The sequence below is a fragment of the Chrysochloris asiatica genome, unplaced genomic scaffold (assembly GCF_000296735.1).
Source record: "Chrysochloris asiatica unplaced genomic scaffold, ChrAsi1.0 scaffold00043, whole genome shotgun sequence".
Classification (NCBI taxonomy): domain Eukaryota; kingdom Metazoa; phylum Chordata; class Mammalia; order Afrosoricida; family Chrysochloridae; genus Chrysochloris; species Chrysochloris asiatica.
Window position 1 is genome coordinate 1,239,772 of NW_006408561.1, and position 17,263 is coordinate 1,257,034.

At 41.8% G+C, this 17,263-nt stretch overlaps 1 protein-coding gene across 1 annotated transcript in view; it reads right to left on the minus strand.

Annotated features, from left to right (window-relative positions):
* The window catches only part of RARRES1 (retinoic acid receptor responder (tazarotene induced) 1), an 85,506-nt gene that overhangs the window by 15,009 nt on the left and 53,234 nt on the right, over positions 1-17,263 (minus strand). Inside the window, exons 2-3 of the mRNA XM_006861850.1 lie at positions 7,318-7,380; positions 1,491-1,674 (exon numbers count right to left, since the gene is read on the minus strand). Coding sequence (XP_006861912.1) covers positions 1,491-1,674; positions 7,318-7,380 — 247 coding nt within the window. The remainder of the gene's footprint in view (positions 1-1,490; positions 1,675-7,317; positions 7,381-17,263) is intronic.

Consider the following 17,263-nt stretch of genomic DNA (forward strand, 5'->3'; position numbering starts at 1 on the left):
GACTTGCAGAATGTGCCCTTTGGAGATGTAATTTATTATATATACCGGAGTGGGTTTTTTGTTTGTGTGTTTTTTTTTAAAAAAAAGCTAAAGTGGATAAAGAGAAATACTTTTAACTGATGATATATGGAGGGGATTATAATCAATGTAATGAAAAAAGTTATATGAATTGTTGAATGTGAAACTGATGATGTGCCCTGTAAACTTTCACAATAAAAACCGTAACTTAACCAAAAAAAAAAAAAAAAAGTGACCTATAGCAAATATGCCTAGAGAAAGTCCTAGACAATTTCTAAAATATGTGTTTTAAGGAGAATTGTTGTGGTTGTTAAGTGCCGTTGAGTCAGCGCTGACTCATGGCAACCTAGTATATGGTTTCTAAGGAGCAGCTGGTAGGTTTGAACCACTGACTTTGTGGCTAGCTAACAGTCCAGTGCTTATCCTACAGTGCCACACAAGGACTCCATTTTAAGGAGAATAGACCAACCCTATTTCCCCAAGGGGGGAAAGATCCCTAAATGACTACAGATTTTTAAGTATTAGTCATTAGCCTATTTATATCAGCAAGTATTAAATATAAGCAAGTTCTAGAACAATTTAAGAATCTGAATTGCTTCTCATAAGTTTTGGACCAGGATTTGATCTCAGCTGTCAGAAAAGTATTGTGTCATCCAAAGCAGTGTCCCCGTTTCCAGGTTTTTAAGAACATGGAATCAGAGTGTGAATAAATCAATGGGGGTGGGTGAGCTCAGGAATGGAGACTGCCCGTCCCCCATGATGGATGGGAATGGCCCAGCATCTGGGCAAACAGGTGCCCTGGGAGAGCATGTGGGGTCACAAGCTCTGCGGTGGTCAGATGTCTAGCTTAATACTCGAGTGTGAGTCCAGAGATGATTTCTGTGGTTTTGGAAATTGGATTTGCCAGTAAGTGCTGAGACTCAGTGCTGCCCACACGCTCTGCTGGTGCCAGAGAAATGAGCTCTGCTTCACTTCAGCTGAGTCACTTCACAGGGCCGGCGCAGTCCTCATTAGGGAGCGGACCACTGGCCATTAGCGACTGACCTAAAGTGAGATAAACACTGCTCCACTGCGGTATCCCACAGACAGGAAGCTCACCTAGTGTGGAGGCTCTGGGGGCTGTCTTGTCACCTAACGTTCCCAAAGTGGCCACCTCAGGTTCTGGACTCCACCCGGAGCATGGCAAGCCTTGACCTCTTACTTAGAGGTTCAGGAACATGAAATGGGCAGACTGAAGGGACACACATGGCTTCTGGTGGAGGTTCTATTATTGTATGGGAGATGAACAGGAAAATGATAATGATACTTCTTAGTGTTGTTTAAATCATGAAGTCGAAGCGAACAACCTTCTACCACATCCTATAGCTGTATTAAGTGCCACTTTGGGGATCAAAATGTAAGTGATTATTCTTTTTAGGATTTAGTAACTACATACACTACTAAATATAGAAATTCCAGATAGTGGTTCATACCAGGTATGCTGATGACATCCAGGGGGGTTTTAAGTTGCTTCATTTGCTTGTAAAGCAGGTAATCCTCCTCTTGTCTTTTATTCTTTTCAATGAGCCGTGTGCATGTTACATTGACGGCAGGTCTGGGTTTCTGGTTCTTGAAAAACACTTGAGCAGAACATTTCCCCAAATGTTCCTCACCTTCCTGAAATAAAGATTTTGGAATGAAACAAGGATGATGGCTGTCATCATTTTCCCCCGCCCATCACATACACACAGGATTTAGAAGAGTCCTTCATACGTGTAATTGATAGATGCAATGGCTTTTGCTTTGCAGAAAGGGAGATTTTTGTGCTCGCAGCTGAATAAAATAGTCCTTCTCTCTGCTACTGTTGAAACTCCTGCCTTGTGATGGCACCCTTGTTAAGATCGGGTGTCTTATATATAAATTTCACTGATGCCTGTTGAGCACTGCTTGGCTCAAACCTCTAGGCTAATGGATACTTCACTCAGTTACTGTGGACTAACGTAATGCTTTGTGGGCCTGAAGCTTGGGAACTTGTATCAAAAGCAGCAGCCTGCTCCAATTCATATAAGTAACATCTTCGTGATACTTAGGAGTTGTTGTTATCAGTTGCTGTCAATGTAATTCCAACGCATAGCTAGCAGCCCTAGGTACACCAGAACCGAGTACTACACAGCCCTGCATCATCCTCACTGCCATGGCTATAGTTGAGCCCATTACTGTATGCATGGTGTCATTTCATCTTATGGAGACTTCTGCTTTCTCACTTTACCAAATATGATGTCCTTCGGGGACTGATCTTCCTGCTGACATATCCAAATAACATGAGACGAAGCCTCACCATGCTCACTTCTAAGGAGCAGATTTGCCCAATGCAATATGCCACTTGATTTCTTGGAATTGGCTGTGAATCCAAGTAACATGAGATCTTTGACAGATTCAATCTTTCCTCCCCTTAGCATGATATTGCATATTGGATCAGTTGTGAGGATTTTTGTTTTTTTATGCTGAGGTGTGTAATATATACTGAAGTAATTTTTTCATCATCACTAACTGCTTTTTAAGTTTTCTTGGCTTTCAGCAAGCAAATGTTTCAACTGCAAATCACAGGTTGTTAATGAATCTTCCTCCAATCTTGATGCTGTGTTTTTCTTCATATAATCCAGGTCCTCAGATTATTTTCTCAACATACAGGATTTAATAAATATGAAAGGCTGCAACCCTGATGCACACCTTTCCTGATTTTAAATTATGCAATGTTTCCTTGTTTTGTTTGAATACAACTGCCTCTTGGTCTGTGTACAGGTTCCATATGGGCACAGTTAACTGTTCTAGAATTTCCATTCTTTGCAGTTTTATCCATAATTTGTATGATTCCATACAGTCAAATACCTCTCAAAGTCAGTAAAACATGGCAAACATATTTCTAGTATTCTCTTCTTTCAATCAAAATGCATCTGACATCAGCAACGCTATCCCTCAATTCTCATCCTCTCCTGCATCTGGCTTGGGTTTCTGGTAGTTCCATGTTGATGTAGTACTACAACCATTTTTAAATTATCTCCAGCAAAATTTTACCTGCATGCAATACTAGTGATATTGTTCATTAATTCGTATATTCTGTTGGGTCAGCTTATTTTGGAATAGGCACAAATATGAGTACTTCCAGTTGGTTGGTCAGGTAGCTATCTTCCAAATTTCTAGGCATAGTGTTTTTAGAGCATTGCATTCATTTGTGGAAACATCAATTGATACCCCATCAACTTCTGTAGACTTGCTTTTCATCAATGCCTTCAGTGCAGCTTGGACTTCTTCCTTTCATATGGTGGGTTCTTGATCATATGCTAACTCCTGAAATAACTGAGTATCAACCAATCCTGTTGGTACAGTGACTCTGTGTTTTCCTTCCATCTTTTTGATGCTTCCTGCACCACTATTCAATATTTTGCCCATGCTGTTGTTGTTAGTGCCATCGAATCAGTTCTGATTCATAGCAACTCTGTATCGTGTTTCTGAGGAGCAGCTGGTGTGTTTAAACTGCTAACCTTTCAGTTAGTGGGCCAGTGCATATTCTACAGCACCACATCAGGATTCCATATAGAATCATTCAGTATTACAACTTGAGGCTTGAATTTTTTTCTTCAGTTCTTTCAGCTAGAGAAATGCCAAGCGTTTCCCTCACTTTTGGTTTTCTAACTCCAATTATTTGCACATTTCATTATAATACTTTTGTCTTCTCTTGCTGCTGTTTGAAATCTTCTGTTCAGTTCTTTTATTTTACATTTCTTTCATTTTCTTTAGCTACAGTACATGTTCTTTCTTTCCTGTCTTTTTAGTAACCTATTGCTTTCTTCATGTATGATGTCCTTGATGTTATCCCACAACTTGTTTGGTTTTTGGTCATTAGTGCTCAGTCATTAGTGCATCCCATCTATTGTTGAGATGGTCTCTAAATTCAGGTAGGAGCTACTCAAGGTTATATTTTGGCTTATGTGGACTTGCTTTTTAGCTTCCACTTAAACTTGTTGTTGTTAAGTGCTGTGGAGTCAGTTCCGACTTACATATGAGCAATTGATGTTCTGTTCCTCAGTCAACTTCTGGCTTTGTTCTGACTGATGATATTGAGTTCCTCCATCATCTCTTTCCATAGATGTAGTAGATTTGATTCCTGTGTATTCCATCCAGTGAGCTCCATCCGTACAGTTACAATTTATATTGCTACAAAACAGTGTTTCCAGTGATGTAGTCATTCATCTCGCACAAAGATTTCATGCAAACTCCAGCATTGTTTCTATCACCAAGGTGATATTTGACAGCTACTTATCATTCTTCTTTGTTCCCAACTTTTCATTCCAATCATCAGTACTTATCAATGCTACTTAACTGAATGTTTAATCAATTTCAGACAGCAGAAGGTGGCAAAAATTGCTAACTTCTTCCTCGTTAGTATTTGAGTAACAGTCATATTAACTGATTTTAAGTTGACTACCAGTCATAGTAACTGGTCTTCCTTCTAGGAGTATGAATATTAACCTATCACTGACAGCAGTGTACTTCATGATAGATCCTGAAATGTTCTTTTGGACAATGAATGTGATGCTATTCCTCTTCAATTTGTCATTCCTGGCATAGTAGACCATGTTTGTTTGATTCAAAATGTCCAACGTAAGTCCATTTTAATGCCTAGCATTAGAAGCACTGGACTATGAACCAAATGGTTGGTGGTTCAAGTCCACTATTCTGTGGAATAAATATGAATGAGACTTTCTGCTCCTATAAAGATTTGCAGCCTAGGAAATCTTATAGAGGGTCACTGAGTGTGACTTGATGGCACTTAACAACAACAATGCCGAGGATATCAGTATTTGTGCATCTCATCTTTTTTTTGATGACTCCAATTTTTCTACATTCATTTCATTTACCAATTTTTAATGAGTGTTTGAAATAGTTCTTCTCATTTTATCTCATGCCACATCAGCAAATGAGGTCCCGAAAGCTTTACTTTGTTCACGTCATTAAGGTTGATTCTGAAGCGACAGCTCTTCCACAGTCTTAACTTGAGTGCCCTCCAACATGAGTCTCACATCTTTTGACACTGTTATCAGACAGCGTTCCCTGCTATTCATAAGGTTTTTACTGGCCAAGGGTTTTAAGAGTAGATTGCCAGGTTCTTCTTAGTTTGTCTCAGTCTGTCAGCTCCAATGAAACCTGTTCACCATGGGGGACCCTGCTGGTATATGAAATACTGGTGGCACAGCTTCCAGCATGCAAGCCATCACAGTACAAAAAAACGACAGAAAAGTGGTGGACTACTAATTTAGGCGTTACAGCCTCTTCCTCCAATTATACATGTTACGATATTGAAGTTTAAAAGAAATTGTTCCATGTCTCACAGCTAGTAAGTCAGGACTTGAGCTCAAAGCTCTCTGATCCCAGAACCTAGGCTCTACATTAACTCTATTCCTGTCTACACCAAGATCCAGTCTGGAAAGGTGGAGGCCCAGATCATCCAAATAAGACTGACTCAACTATCTCAGTGACTGAGGTAGATTTGCTGGCATTCACATTTAAATATAGATAGACTGGGCATTCTGGGATCAGCCTCACTTTGGTTTGGATAGATATAGCCTTTAACAGAGTTGGACGTTTCAACTGTACTTCAGACATAGAATTCATCTACGATAATCGTTTTTTGCCCTTTTAGGTTACAGGTTCGTTAACCCACAATATAAGCCAGGGGCCCCAGAAAAGACACATATTCCCAGATCATCAGCATGGGGCCTAGAATGTGAGGAGGTTCGTAGATCACCCTCCCCTCACACCCATCCAGAGCCTCTGGTCAAGAATTCCTGTTCTACGATGTAGTTGGTGGAGTCGCTGGGACAGTAACTTTCTTTTAGATTTTTCAGTTGTTTAAACTTGTGGAGTCCCAGATAAAACAACAAACAAAATTAGATTTCAAAAGAAAAAAAGCCCACAAGGAAACAAATAAAAATCAGATCTCCTTAATAAGTCTATTTTAAGAACTAATGAAAAAAAACTGAAATAGGATTTCCAACAAGCAACTTCTTGTGGGTGCTAGTTTTGAATGAAAGGGAATCTCAGTGGTGCAAGAAGATGCTAAATGTCAGTGCAGCTACAGAGAAAGAAAAGTGATGGGGATCCTTCAGGAAGGGGTATATCAAAAGGCAGAAGACAGGACTGATTACAGTCTCCTTTGATGTTGAAGCCATTTCTGGGGAAGAGACAAGCAATCAGATATTACCCCTTTTTGTTCCTCACAACAGCTCCACAGAATCAAAGCAACTGCCTGAAGATGAAATAACTCTCATTCACCCTCTGAAATGGAACACTGAAATTAGCTAGCTGTGCTTTAACACAGAATCAAACCCAGACACAACATATTGTAGGTCAAAATAATCTAGTAATTGTTTCCCTTTAGCTTTAATTTTACACTTTCCGTTTACAACACTAGAGGGTAAAGACATATCTTCCTAAATGCTTTAAGAAACTGTTTAAATTCTTAAGGTAATAATCAAAGTCAGAGCATCGTGCTGCCGTGTTGGAACTTGTTTCTGGAGACAAATAAGTGTGCGTTCTTCCAGAACCATCGGGTTCAGGAGTTTATGCTTCACCTCCAAAACTCTGTCACCATGAGACACTTTAATGCTGGACGCTGCCTGTTCATTCCAGAAGCTTTGACTCACCCACAACAAAAGAGGATTTGGTTGGGTCTCGTCCCCACCCATGTGCTGACTGCGACCTCCCAGGTTGGCTCAGCACATGGAACTTCATCTGGCTCTAATTTTTATACTGTATAAGTTTTCTGTTTACTGTCTTCTTGACAACGGAAAAAAAGGAAACATGGCCTACTTGGGCAGTATCGTAGTGAGGCTGCTAGTGGTTGCCGCTGGCATGATGCCATGCTGTGTTTCATAGAAGGCCTCATGCCGCTTGCTATGCTGGCCTGCTGATCAGAAATGTCACCAGCTGACAGAAAGAGAAGCAGGTTGGCATTTGAGGGTGAGTCACTCTAAGGACTCTGAGGTGCTTGGGAGGGCCAGCAAAAGGAACTGTGAAATTGTCTCCCAAGGACAAAGGAATGGGGGAGAATGGGGATGTGGGCTGTTTTAAATGTAGCCATGGAGTTGGAATAATTGAATCCTGAGTTCTTGCCTACCTCTGTTCTCTAATTCTTAAAAACAAATCTCAACAAGGAATATAACCCAGGTCAGTAGAATGCTTTCCACTTTTTTTTTTTTGAACCCATATTCATAGGGATTACTGCTGATGGGATAGAGTTCCCTATTTGGGGTGGCTTACCTGTGGATCATAGCGCTCTGTGGTAAATACCAGGTCAACTTTGCATCCCCTCTTAAGATTAATCTGTAATATAGAAACTGAATCTTAGCATAGTGCAATCTGTTTTCATCTTTATATCAAAGAATCATCATACCTTTGAGCTAACATGGCATGCAAATAACTCTGATATTTTGTACCTTAATATGGAGAGTCCCGGTGTGACACTGTAGGATAAACACTGGACCGCAGAGTTGGTTTGAACCACAAGGTCAACAGTTCAAACCACCAGTCGCTCCTTGGAAACCCTATACAAAGCCGCTACGAGTTGGAACCAATTTGACGGCACTGGTGACACTGTAGGATAAGCACTGGACCGCAAAGTTGGTTTGAACCACAAGGTCAACAGTTCAAACCACCAGTCGCTCCTTGGAAACCCTAATACAAAGCCGCTACGAGTTGGAACCAATTTGACGGCACTTTTAGAACAACATGGAGAGTCGTGGCTGGCACAAATGGTGAAATGCTCAACTACTAGCTGCAAGGTTAGTGGTCTGAATCCACTCAGAAGCGCCTCAGAAGAGAGGTCTGGCTATCTGCTTCTGAAAAGTCACAACCTTGAAATCCCTATGGAGTAGTTCTACTCTGCACACCGGGGGCTGCCGTCAATCACAATCAATTCTATGGCAACTGATAACAACAGGCTAGGAACCATTTGCTATAGCTACATGGAGACCCCAAGTGTGGCTGAGGAGAACTGTGCTCCATGGAGTTTTCAATGACTGTTTGACAAAGTACTTGGAGTGCTTTCTTGCCCAAATGTTCAGTCCTCCATACCCTGTTCTGGGTGTAGTGAGTAACACAGCCCAAGGTTCTCCCGCAGGGCACTCACAGTCTCTTGAGAGAGTCAGGCATCTCCCAAGGCTCGTGGGATATTGGAGCATGAGGAGCCAGGGAAGAGAGTGGAGGGAGGCAGAAGAGGCTACTTTTTCTAAGGTGGTCAAGGAAGGTGTTAGGAGGAGGAGATTTAAATGACAGGCAGCAGCTACACCCAGATCTGGCGACACTTTGGAGATGTGTCTGTATCCTGTCACAGGATGAACCCCCCAGTATAAAGACCTATGTAGAGGCGATGATCCCACTACGCTCTGCGGTTTTCACAAGCAGGCATAACTTCTAAGCTTTTCAGCTGGTTAACCTTTTCAAACTTTTGCATGAACTTCAACGCATATTTTCAGAGTATACAAACGTAATTACTAAAGCAATGTAAGCTGTCTACAAGAACTTTGCATTATTTATCATCATCATCTTTTGTTTTTCAGAGGGAAAATGGTCATTCGATGAAAGCATTTTCTAGAAAATAAAGGAAACTGATGCTCCATATAGCTGAAGCGATTTCATATAATCTTGATCAAGTTAGACTCTGCAAACATCAATTTCCTTTGAATTTTATCCTGGAGAACACAATAGCTAAACAGGGTTATCCTGTTTACAATACATCAGGTATCAGCCATCCCATGATGTTGTTGTTATGTGCCGTGGAGTCGGTTCCAACTCATAGTGACCCTGTACAGGGTTTCTGAGGCTGTAAATCTTTACAGGAGCAGAAAGCCTCATCTTTCTCCCATGGAACAGCTGGTAGTTTCAAACTGCTGACCCTGAGGTTGGCAGCCCGATTCGTAACCACTATGCTACCAGATGTTTCTTGAAAAATTTTGAGAACTGGAGGACAAAGGAATAGGGTGCTGTGACAATATTAATGTAAAAGGTGTTTAGACAGGTGAATGGTTAGTTTATAGTGAAAGGAGACCCTAGAACTACTGTACACTCAACAGTTGGCTTAGGGCTCATTTTAAATCTTTTTTTTAAGTAGTAGTTTGTGTTTTTAGCAAAGGTTTATATAATAAGTTAGGCTTCCATTCAACAACTTCTAGACAAGTTGTTGAATGAGATTGGTTACATTTTTCACGATGCATGAGCACACTCATTCTTTCTGTTCTTGTTGCTCTGTTTCCATTCATCTTGTTTCCCTTCCCCCTTACATTCTCATCTTTGTTTTAAATTGTTGACCATTTGTTCACATGCTATTTTTAATTTTGAAACCAGTACTGGTGTTACACTCATTTCAGTTTACAAAATGCCTACAAGCTTGTCCATTCACCTACCCACTGTTCCTGCCTTCTAACCCCGGAATCAGTGAGGCAGAAAGTACAGTGTCCAGTCCAGCCCACCAGAAATCTGCTGCTCGTATACAACAGACACGTAAACAGACATGTAGAGTAGCCGTAAGTACAGAAGAGTACATGTGTGCAGGTGCCAGGGCACACAGAGCTAAGTGTGGGAATGCATTTTAGAAAGGCAGTGTCTGAACTGACCCTATAAGGAGCCGTGTCCAACAGGCAAAAGTTTGGGGCACTCCAGGGGGAGGCAGTGACACTAGAAAAAGGCTGTTAGGTAAGGCTGGTGAAGGTTGGCAGAAGTCTTGTTTTATTTTGGAAGAGAGCTTAAAACTTGATCCGAAGACTACGGGAACCACAGTTAAATGAGCATAACTATGAGTCGGAACCAACTCAACGGCACTTAACAACAGTGCAGTGCTAATGAACCCTGGTAGCATAGTGGGTTATGCATTGGGTTGCTAACCACAGGTCATCAGTTTTACTCCACCAGTGGTTCCATGGGACAAAGATGAGGCTTGTTGTTCCGGTAAAGAGTTATAGCCTCAGACACCTATAAACAGGGTCACTATGAGTCAGACCGAGTCCCCGACACACCACTACCACAGTGGCACTTATAAGGCATAAATAAGACTTAGGGCAGTGCCAAGGTCATGGCAGATACTCATGGTCTGCTAGTTTATTGTTAGTAAAATCTACAGCTGGCAGGAAAGCTGCTCAGAAGGGAAAGGGAGATGTGTGCTGGAAACCACCAGATGCTGTTGGAGGATGGGCATATTATCCCACAGATTCTAATCAAGGCTGCCTTCATTTTAGTTTACTCTGCGAGCACCCAACAAGGAGTCAAGGACATCAGTGGGATGAACATGGTGGGGTGGCCTCCCCGCCAGACTCCTGACATCTGGTGTCTTGACAGCTGGCCCAAGTTAGAGGAACCCCAGCCATGTTACACCCACTGATAATACATAGTCACAAAAGGTCACACTTCTCCCAGCAGGTTCCCGGCCTTGAAATACTTGTGGTGGCAGCCGTGGGGCCGCACTAGCCTGCTCCCACATAGAGGACCTAGGAGTCTAACCTCAGGCTACACTAGGAGCTTGACTGCCCCTTGGGTTTCTAGCTGGGAAGTGGGGAAGGGAAGGGTGGGAGGTTGCACATCAGAAGAGGAGGAAGCAGAGGTGGCCAACCTGAGTAAATTCAAGATGTGCAGGAGGAGGCTGAGCATTATCCAGGTGGGCTCATAAAGAGGCGGTATTGAAAGTATGGACTTTTATGAAATCCCCCAGGGAAGGCATGTAGGAATGAGAAACATCTAGAAGAATACCAACCTTCACATCAATAATAAATTGGGGAATGCGTATTCACTGCACAAAATGAGTCACAAAAGCCCTCTTTATATTAACGATATAATTGTGCCTATTTTAAATAGAGCACGTAAGGTATTATTTGACTCAAACAATTGTTTAGAGACACATGGCAGCAAGCCGAGTACCAGTACATATTCTTTATAGGATTACCAGAGAGTATGAACTGAGCCAAGTATGGAGTCTGTCCTTTTTAAGGCTTATTTTCTTTACTGATTTGATTTCCTTGTTTTGTTTAACTTATGTGCTCCTAAGAGTAGCCACATTTTATCCAAAATAAGATTCTGGTATTTTCGGTTATACTTTATCATTTATCAAAATGCAGTGCTTTTATCTCCCACAAAGGCCTCCCCTCTCACTTCCTCTGAGTCACAAGTTCTCCAGCTGCTGCTCGGCTGCCCTCTCCCGAGATAAGCTGGCAGCGGACTGGTCCTGCGTACTGTGTTAGTTCAAGTCAGCAAGTCTTGTCCTGGTGGTTCTAGGCCTATGTGCAGCTGTGGCTATTCTTTGATTGAAAATGTTCTGTGATAAAGACTTCTCTGTTGTTCAACAACATCCACTCCAGTATTCACTGTCTACCATATTCTAGGATCCCTGGTGTGGTGCTGTAGGCTAAGCATTAGACTGCTAACTGCAAGGTAAGAGGTTCAAACCCATCAGCTGCTCCTTGAAAACAGGGTTGCTTTGAGTCCACAGCACTTAACAACAATTTTTCCAACACTGTGTATATGCGCATACCAGGGTTGTATTCTTTCACATACTTATTTAATCTATGTGCTGAGCAAATAATCCAAGAAGATGGATTATATGAAGAAAAACATGTCATTAGGATTGGAGGAAGACTCATTAACAACCTGAGATAAGCAGATGATACAACCTTGCTTGCTGAAAGTGAAAAGGACTTAAACTACTTACTAATAAAGATCAAAGACCACAACATCCATAAGTACGGGTTGCACTTCAATGTAAAGAAAACAAAAAATCCTCACAACTGGACCAATAACCAACATCCATCTAAATGAAGAAAAGATTGAAGTTATCAAAGACTTCATTCTACTCAGATCAACCATCAACACTCACGGAAGCAGCAGTCAAGAAATCAAATGATAATGCATTAGGCAAATCTGCTGCACAAGACCTCTTTGTAGTGTCGAAGAGCAAAGATGACAGCTTGAAGACTAAGGTGCACCTGACCCAAGCTATGATATTTTCAGTAATCTCATACACATGTAAAAGATAGTGAATAAAGAAGACCGTAAAAGAATGAATTCATTTGAGGTGCACCCAATGAGATGGATTGGCACAGTGGCAGCAGTAATGGGCTCAAATGTAGCAATGAACCCCTTTGCTGCTGTCATGGTGCTAATCCTTATCATAGGAGGGGCTTCCTCTTTTTCTTCAATCCTCCATTATACCAAACATGATATCCTTCTTCAGGGAATGGTCCCTCCTGATACATGTCTGAACGATGAGAGACGAAGTTTGGCCACACTGGCTTCCAAGGAGCACTCTGGCTGTACTTCTTCCAACACAGATTGGCTTGTTCTTCTGATAGTCCCTGGTATTTTTAATATTCTCCCCCAACACCATAACTCAAATACATAATTCTTCTACAGTCTTCCTTATTCACTGTTCAACTTTCTAATGCAATAAAGTTTGTTGCTCAAAAGTATCCCATCACAATTATCACACAGGCAATAAGTTAGGAAGTTGTTGTTGAGGACCGCTGAGTCAATTCCAACTCATAGTGGCCACGTAAGGCTTCCAAGGAGCAGCTGATGGATTTGAGTTGCCTCCCTTGAGGTTACCAGTCCAGTGCTTATCATACAGCACCACACCAGGAAGTGGATATGGCCAGGTTAGTTAAGAGGGGCAGAGGTAGGTGAGAGAAAAACCATTTTAAGAAAAACAAAGTTAGTTGATGATAGGCTGAAACTCCAGGAAACAGGATTCAAGGAACTGTATATGGACCATTTCTCCGGGCACTGATAGCCCACTCCTCTGACAAAGGGAATAAAATAAAGAAGCCAGATTGTGTTGCAGCGTCACCTCTTTTCCTTCTGCAAGGTGGATGCCTGTTCTTAACCACTCTCTGTAAGAATGTCTCACTTAATAAACCTTTCTTTCATTTCCCTAAACCTCTTAATCTTTCTAACTTCTTTTATATGGAGTGTGTTTACACTTTCCCAGTTCTTTGGGAGGAGAATTAACACCATTCCAGGGATGGCATTTCAACCTTGACAGCTTTCTGGGGTGCAGGCTGGCACACTTGATTAAATTAAACTTCTTGTTAAGTGCTATTGAGTCGGTTCAGACTCACAGTGGCCCTGTGTAGGCTTTCTGAGGAGCAGCCGGCAGGTTTGAACCACCGACCACGTGATTAGCCTTCCACTGCTTATGCCTACAGTGCCACCAGGACTCTGCCATAAAATCTTGGAATCTCACTTCTAATATATACCACACGGACTCATGTCAGGTCACTCACTGAAGCATCGTTTGTGGTAGTGGAGAGTTAGAGCCAATTGGACATCTGTGCCCCAGATGGGATGGAGGTGTGTGTGGAGGGGGACGGGGATGGTAAAATGGGTGTGAACATCAGGGAGTACTCTGCAGTAGGTAGAAGCAGCATGCTGTCTATACATACAGCAATATAGTAGAACCTACAAAGAGTGTGAGTGAAAAAACAATAAAATATATGGCAAAATGCTATTTACAAAAATTTTCAAAATTAAATGTGCACACAAAACAACAATATATCTTTTACTGGAACCCTTACAAACAGGAGGGTTCTCATCAAGCATTTTATCGTGGGTGTAGGAGATAATGGGAATGAGCAAATAAGCCAACAAGGACGAGGAAGCTGGCATGGACCAATGCTGACAGCAGACCATGAGCTGAGAGCACCTGGGGCCACCAAGCACACAAACAGCCTTTATAAAAGGCAGAACCCCCAGCTACACAGCCGCTAGGAAAAACAAGTTGTGGTTCCTGAAAAAGAGAAACACGGAGCTATTGTATGGCTCGGTAATGCCATCCTAGGTATGCCTCCAAAAGAATGGAAAACGGAACACAGAGTAAGCCCTGCACACCAGTGTTCTCTGCAGCACCATTCACAATAGCAACAAGGTGGAAACAAATGAAATGTCCATCAACAGATGAACGGTACAAATCCTCAGTCAGAGAGAGAAATGTCCTGACACACTACAACATAGATGAACCCAGATGAAACAAGTCAGCCACAAAAGGTCCAATATTATGTGATCCTGCAACACAAACTAGGAAATGTATACATGTCAAAGCTTTCAGGTGCGGGGGAAAAGAAAAGGGGGAGTCACTGTTTAAGGGGGCACTGACTTTCTCTTAATAGTTGTGGAATAATTTGGTCATAGTTGTAAAACATGATGAAAGTAGTCAATATCACTTAATAGTACATGTGAGAAAACTGTTGAATTGGAAAACCTGGAGTTTTTCCAGACTTTGAAGCACCCTGTTGTATATACGAGGGGGCTTCAAAGAGTCCAAAAAAAATCCATTTTTCAAGGAACTTTGTGAAGCCCCATTTTGGAGTCTTGGTGTGGCACTGAGGGTGTGGCCTCTGGACTGCAAGGTCGCTTTGAACCGCAAGGTTGGTGGTTCAAGCTTACCAGTTGCTCCTCAGAAACCCTATACAGGGTAACTATGGGTTGGAACCAACTCAACAGGCACTTAACAACAATAACAACACTATATTTTCCACAATTTTTTTTTTTAAAGATCTAAAACCACTCTTAAAAAGTTAATTCACTTTTTAGTGGAGTAAATTATATGCCTGAGGGTTTAAAAAAAAACGTGAATACATAAACACTGTTAACTGATGGTACATGGAGGGGATTATGATCATTGTAATGAAACAAAGTACATGAGTTGTTGAGTGTAAAACTAATGATCTGCCCTGTAAACTTTGATTCAACTCAATAAAAACTTAAAAAAAAAAAAAAAAAGTTAATCCAGTTCAAAGCAAGTCAGCATGTGTAATTCAGTATAGAGGCTGCCATCCTGTATCTTAAATTTATTTTTTGTTTGTTTTCTACATTATAAGTGCGATTAGATTTGAGGTGTGTTGGTAAATTACTTAACATACACGGTTTTTTAAAAGTAGTGGTTCATCTGGGACCACAGAGCCAATCTCTCAAGATCAGATGTACCCTGACCCTTCCCTTGTTGAGGGTCCCCCTCTGTGGTAGTTAAACTACTACCACTGCATGGTACAAAAGCTAGTCCATTAAGTTCAAACCTGTTAAGAAACAAAGAGCTTAATAAACATTTTTGAAAAGACCACATCCAACACTGGGAAGGACTGACACATGGCTTTGGCTCTCCTGAGAGAAGGAGCATGCCTGAAAGAGTGTAGAGTTCGGTTTTCGTTTCTTTCATACCCACTGTGCCAAAAGCGTCATCTGTAGAGCAGATTAGGAAACCTTACATCTCTTTCTTAAAACAGCCAAAGGCAGAGAACATTGTTCTAATTATTTTCCAGAATAAGCCAGAAAACAAAGCAAATGACCATGTGGCTATATAACCTACAGGAATGCAATAGTAGCTCTTTGCTATAGATTTCTTTTTCATGGTACATAATACCAGACTTTATATGTGATACTAAATGCTTTATAATCACAGACCACTCTATGTGTGTGTTTCATAGGTCTCTTGATTTTTGGCCCCTGATCGCATGCAGATATTCTAGACCCTGTATTTCCAAACAAATTCTTTAGTGGACTGATCAGCAATTTAGTTTTCACTGACCGCTGAGGGAGAAGCAGGCTACTTTCAAAGTCCTGTTTGAGACAGCATACACAGACTGCCTTCAAAGAACTGAACTCATCCCTTTTTTGTTGTTTTTGTGAGAAGAATGCTCCTCAAATCCATAGCAATTATTGCTTGCTCTCCCTAAAAGAAGGAAGGCAAGCTTGCTGCTGCTATGTTAGAGAAGACAGAACTTTGCTAGCCTGGGATCTTGAGCTGCACACCCCAAATCCTTGTCTGGATGGGAGAGGACCAGGCAGGGTAGGGGAGTGAGGGTAACTTGGAACCTTAGAAAGAGTCCCTGGATTCAGACCCTTTTAGACAAGGTACACATGAAAGCATGACTCAAGGAAGGTGGAAAAAGACTCAGGGAGGACTAGAACCAAGACAAACAGAAAGAGGGCACTCAGGACCAGGGAGACTGTGAACAGAGTATGACAGCGTGCAACCCACTACAACAGTGTAACTGAGGTAGACAGTACAAAGGTGGATAAGGCCAGATTAAGGAGTCCTGGTGGCACAGCGCGTTAAGCATCAGGCTGCTAATGGAAAGGATATTGTTTCAAACCAATCCACAAGCTGCTCAGTGGGTCAACGATGAGACTATCTGCTTCCGTAAAGATTGTTAGTCACAGAAACCCTACGGAAGAACAGCTGTACTCTGCCCTATCGAGTGGCTATGAGTCAGAATCCACTCAATGGCAGTGGTTTTTGGTTCTTAAAGGGACTTCATCCCAGAACACTGGCTCTCAAAAATCCTAGTAAGTATCAGAATTCCATTGGAGGTTTGCTAAAACACAACCTACTGGCCCACACCCAGAGTTCTGATATCTGGGATGTGGCCTGATAATTTTCATGTTAGCCAATTCCAAGTGGCACAGATCTGCTGATCCAGGGGCCACGCTTTAAGAACTTCTGGTCATGGCGTGGTTGTGGTGGACCACTGCATCCTGATGTAGGGCTAAGAAGTAACAAGCCAGGTGGCAAGCACTGGGACAGAACCAGTCAATAGAAGACTGAAGACATGACAGCGAATTCTCTCCAAGGGCCCAGGGTATCATGCAGACTACTGAAGTCAAGCAATATGATCATAAAGTTTGGCTCTCCTTCAGGAACTTGGACCTCTGGCTCTATCAGGTCATCATACCCTGGACAGGTGAGGTGGCAGGTCGACCCGGAGCTCCACGGGGTATAGCTGACACTCCACGGTGACATTCAATGTGCTGGGGTTTTTTTAGAAGCAACATTTGGAGATGGCAATCTGAACTAAAATAAATCTTTCCAAAGATACTTGCTCCTTACTTCCTGCTACATGGATAGCTACTTTTTCTATGTAGTGACATATATATACCCATGAAGAAATTTAAAGTGCACATCTTAAGAGCAATTCTTGAAAGACTTATCCTATATTCATTTAAAAAGTCTACCATAAACCACCATGCTTTATTTTCATGTTAGAGATTCAAAAGCCTTCTTCCAGCACTTGTCTGGACTATCTTTTAGAACCTGCTTTTGTTTTTGTTTTTAAAAGTAAAGCTGTCGTGTGATGCCTGAAATGTAGCCAGAGATGATGACGTAGAGCGATGGAGCAGCTGGAGACTTTAGATCCAGAGAGGGAGAGCGACTGTGTGCTGAAGACCTGGGGGG